The sequence below is a fragment of the Fringilla coelebs genome (assembly GCF_963513975.1).
Source record: "Fringilla coelebs genome assembly, chromosome: 8".
NCBI lineage: Eukaryota > Metazoa > Chordata > Aves > Passeriformes > Fringillidae > Fringilla > Fringilla coelebs.
In genome coordinates this window covers 29,010,672-29,015,095 of record NC_140066.1, presented here as the reverse complement: position 1 = coordinate 29,015,095, position 4,424 = coordinate 29,010,672, and the positions used below count along the sequence as shown (strand labels likewise).

The 4,424-nt window shown below is 56.8% G+C and overlaps 1 protein-coding gene across 1 annotated transcript; it reads right to left on the bottom strand.

The window, feature by feature from the left end:
- Positions 1–1,235: 1,235 nt before the first annotated feature.
- On the bottom strand, positions 1,236–3,471 carry ADRB1 (adrenoceptor beta 1). The gene has a single exon (XM_084209874.1). The coding sequence runs from the start codon at positions 3,447–3,449 to the stop codon at positions 2,076–2,078; it is 1,374 nt and encodes a 457-aa protein (XP_084066000.1). The 5' UTR covers positions 3,450–3,471; the 3' UTR covers positions 1,236–2,075.
- Between the last annotated feature and the right edge of the window lie 953 nt (positions 3,472–4,424).

Sequence of the window (4,424 nt, the reverse complement as noted above, 5' to 3'; positions counted from 1 at the left end):
CTCTGTCTGCCATTTATTCATTTCAGTAATGAAAAACTTTATGAAACCACATGGATAGAGCACACCTTCATAAAGCAATAAAGGAAGACAACCTTTCGGAGCAGGGGCACAAAGCTGCAGCACTTCTGCTCACTGTAACTCCTTACTTAGATCAATGAAAAATACAACATTCAGTTGTCATGATCTGCTTGGGCAGGATCAGGCCTGCTGTCAGCATGAGGTGGACCCACTTGTGGGGTGGCATGTAATGCTTACAGAGATTTCTTTCTACTCAAGACCCTTTTAAGCTTTCAAATTAAGCGTCCTCTGTAATCTTAAATATTCTGGTCTCCTGACTCCCAGCCAGGTACTCCAACGACAACAACAACAAATGAAAAAAAAAAGAAAAAAGAAAAAAAAAGGAGAAGAATATATTCCAGAAAGGAATATTTCAAGAAAATGAGTATTCATTATCAGAGTGGAAACACCTTGTCATTAGCCATTAATTTTTTCCCATTAATAAGGGAAGTCAGTGGACCTCACTGCAACAGGAACACAACCATACTGGGTTTCAAACAGGTTTTTTACAACACTGTGTCAGGAAAAGCCATTAGATCAAGTTGTATTGGTAATCTGAGCCATCTTTGGAGAAAAACAAATGCTGTTCTTCCCATTACAGGTTGGTATTGTTTCAAAACCTATAGAGACACACGTGCTGGTGCTGCAATGGTATTTATTGCACATAGACCAATTACTTACACAGTAGTAAATTGCACCAAAGTATAAATATGTTATAAAACACACACAGAGAGAAAAATGGAAATGACACACAAGTGCTAAAACAACAGCAGATTCACGTGGGCATTTGGAAATAAAAATAAAAATAATAAAGTCTCTTAAGATATTTTAATTTATAATATGGATATATTTACAGTACCTTCAAAAAATAATATTAAAAAAGTCACTCTCTCAATAAAACTATAACAGATCAGACAAAACCAGAAATCAGGTTCAGGGTCGGTGTTACACAAACCTCCGTTTCCTTTTCAATCTGCATGTGTGTATGTGTGTGCAAGAAATATCTTCAAATAACTTTACAACTCTTTAACACTGTGCAAAAAACGACTTTGCCGCCATTTAAAAAAAAATGTGCAGTAAATTTTTGTTGCCAGGATTCTCCCCCCTCCCCCCGTTCATCTGTAATTACAATGAACAAGCTGCAGCAGGTTCCTCACCCCCCCCTCCCCGGCCCTTGTCCTAAAACCCCATTAGTGGTATGTAAATATGCTGTTTAATATAAACATGGTCCGTTCATTCCCCTGTACAATATGCACAGTTTGAGGTAGAAGTTTCTCAGCCTGACTGCTATTGTCTGGCCGAAGGAGATAAGCACAGTAACTCACTGCTGGCTGATGCAGAGGGAATAAGCGCGAGAGTGTGGGTTGGGTTGTTTTACCCCCTTCCAAAATATACCAGCGCTCCTCACTGCTCATTATTTTCTCTCTCGCTACTCTGCGGACGAAGAGAGCACGGCTACTCCGAGCTTAAAACTCATCTTGCCAGCAGGTCTCCGTCTCTCCGGCCGCGCTCTGCGCACGGAGCACCTGCAGCACCGACCCCGCGCCTCCCAAAAAATCCCGGTGCCCCGGAAGAGAGGATGAGCCCCGGGGCCGGGCGGGGGTGGCCGGACCCCAGCTGAAGCCGAACTCGGCCGCCAAGGGCCAGCAGCACCCGCTGGTTCGGCCGCCAGCACGGTCCTGGGACAGCCACCCGAGCGCGGGCGCTGCCGCCACAGTCCCCGCCACGGCGCGTCTCCTAAAGACACGGCGGCCGCCTCGGGGATGGGCTGCTTGTTTCCATTGTTGTCCGCTCAGTGGGTTTCCTGTTTTCTGTAGTTTCGGATGAGGTATGTCGTACACCAGTTCACCTGCTTTTATTCCTAAGTAAACACCCGCACTCCCCCTGCCAAGGCAGGGATCGTTTCGCTCGGCAATAGCATTACCGCCAGGCAGCTGCCGGGGCTTTCTCCGCTCCTGCGCGTCTCCCTGCCTGCCTTTCCCCCCTGTCCCGGCTCCGACGCGGCCCCCACGCCCCCCCTATACCTTGGACTCCGAGTCGGAGGCTTTGCTATGTCTCTCCTCCAGGCTGGACTCGCTGCCGCCCCGTGTGCCCCCGTTGCAGTCGGACCAGGTCCCTGCCAGGCTGCGCTCCGGCGAGCCCACGGTGCTGATGAAGCCCCCGGGCAGCCGGGCCAGCTCCCCGCCGCCGCCGTGCAGCCACCGGTCGGCTTTCCGGCGGCAGCACAGCAGCCTCTTGAAGGCCTTACGAAAGTCGGGGCTGCGGCAGTAGATGATGGGGTTGAACGCGGAGTTGGCGTAGCCCAGCCAGTTGAAGAAAACGAAGAGCCAGTCCGGCACCAGGTCCCTGTTGAAGACGTTGACGATGTTCACCAGGAAGAAGGGGAGCCAGCAGAGGGTGAACACCCCCATGATGATGCCCAAAGTCTTGAGGGCTTTCTGCTCCTTCATGGCCATGATGCGGGAGGTCTTTCGCTTGCTGGCCCGGCCGTTGCCGAGGATGGGCTGGTGGTGAGGGTGAGCGGGCAGGGGCGTCTGCGGCTGCTCCTGGCTGCCGTAGAACCGGCCCTCGCACCTATCGATCTTCCTCATCTGCTCCTTGGCCTCTCTGTACACCCGCAGATACACAAAGATCATGATGAGAAGAGGGATGTAGAAAGAAATGATGGACGAGGCGATGGCGTAAGCCCTGTTGGTGACGAAGTCGCAGCAGCCCGGATCCTGGTAGCACTCCAGCGCCTGGGGGTCGTCATCTCGCCACCAGTGCATCATGATCGGCAAGAAGGAGACCAGGGCAGAGATGGCCCAGACGGTGCAGATGATGCCCTTGGCCCGACCCTTGGTCATGAGGCTCTGGTAGCGGAAAGGCGAGGTGATGGCCAGGTAGCGGTCGATGGCGATGACGCACAGGGTCTCGATGCTGGCCGTCACGCAGAGCACGTCCAGGGAGGTCCAGCACTCGCAGAGGAAGGACCCCCAGAGCCAGGTGCCTCGCACCACCAGCGTGGCCCCGAAGGGCACCACCAGCAAGCCCATCACCAGGTCGGCGCAGGCCAGCGAGGTGATAAACAGGTTGGTGAGGGTCTGCAGCCGCTGCGTCCTCCCGATGGCCGCGATCACCAGCACGTTCCCGGCCACGATGAGCAGCACCACCAGGGCCATCAGCAGGCTCATGCCCACAGCCCACTGCTGCGACAGCTCGGCGGCGGGCAGCTGCCGGCTCCCGGGCGGCACGGCCGTCACCCCGGCCACGGAGCGGTTCTGGGGGCCGCAGTCCGGAGGCAGCCACCCATCGCCCATGGCTGTGCGGGGCGCTCCGGCCGCCGCTCCGCACCGCGCCGCGGGCAGGAAGGCGGCGCCGCCGCCGCTGCCACCGCCCGGGGGCTGCCGCATGGCCCCGCGCCGCGCCGCCGGACGGGCCCGCCCCGACACCGCCCCGGCACCGCCCCGGTACCGCCCCGGTACCGCCCCGGTACCGCCCCAGCACCGCCCCTGCACCGCCCCTGCACCGCCCGCCGCCAATCGGCACCGAGCGAGCGCGACTGAAGCGCCCCGCCCGCGCACCGCCGGTACCGCTACCCGTTCCTGCCCCCGTTCCTGCCCCCGTTCCTGCCCCCGTTCCTGCCCCCGTTCCTGCCCCTGTCCCTGCCGGTACCCCGCCCGGACCCCGCCCGGACCCCCGTGTTTGCTCTGGCTGCTCTCTGCGTGCCCCGCGGCTGTCGGGCACAGAGCCCCCTTCCCGCACGGCAGCGTGGATGTCCTGGGCACGGCGTCTCTGTGCCCGGCAGCCGCAGGGCAGGCAGGGGATACGGGCAGGGTGGGTTCCTACCGGCTTCTGGAGCAGAAGTTACTTCTCTTTAGCCCTGGAAAAAGCAAAATGCCAGGCACTGTCAGCATCATTCTCCACTGGAAAGTAATTGGCATCCCCTCCCATTGGATGTCCCCATCAGGGACAAGCGTCGCGCTCGCAAGCCCCCACAGTGCCTCCTCTCCCAGCCTGGGCAGCCCCAGAGCCCCCATGTAAAACCCACTTACGGGGATGATGCTGCCAGCTCCGTGCAGGGGCTGCGGCTGCCGCTCGTCCCCTGCATCTCCCCATTGCGAATCCTCTTTTCCCCTTCTCCTCCAGCCCTGCCAGACCAAGCCACTGCAGGGCTGGGAGGTGAGAGCCCCAGCTCCCTTTTCTGGCTTTTCTCTGCTGTGTTGAATGGAACTCTCTGGACTTTTAAAAATGCCTGCAGTAGCTTTTAACACAGCCTGATCAAAGCCACGAAATCTAGGGACTGCTCTAAGTATTAATGCTGTTAGTACCATTGTTTGGTAATGAGCAGCAAAGTACCTGAAACATCAGGAGGCTGCAATGCCCAA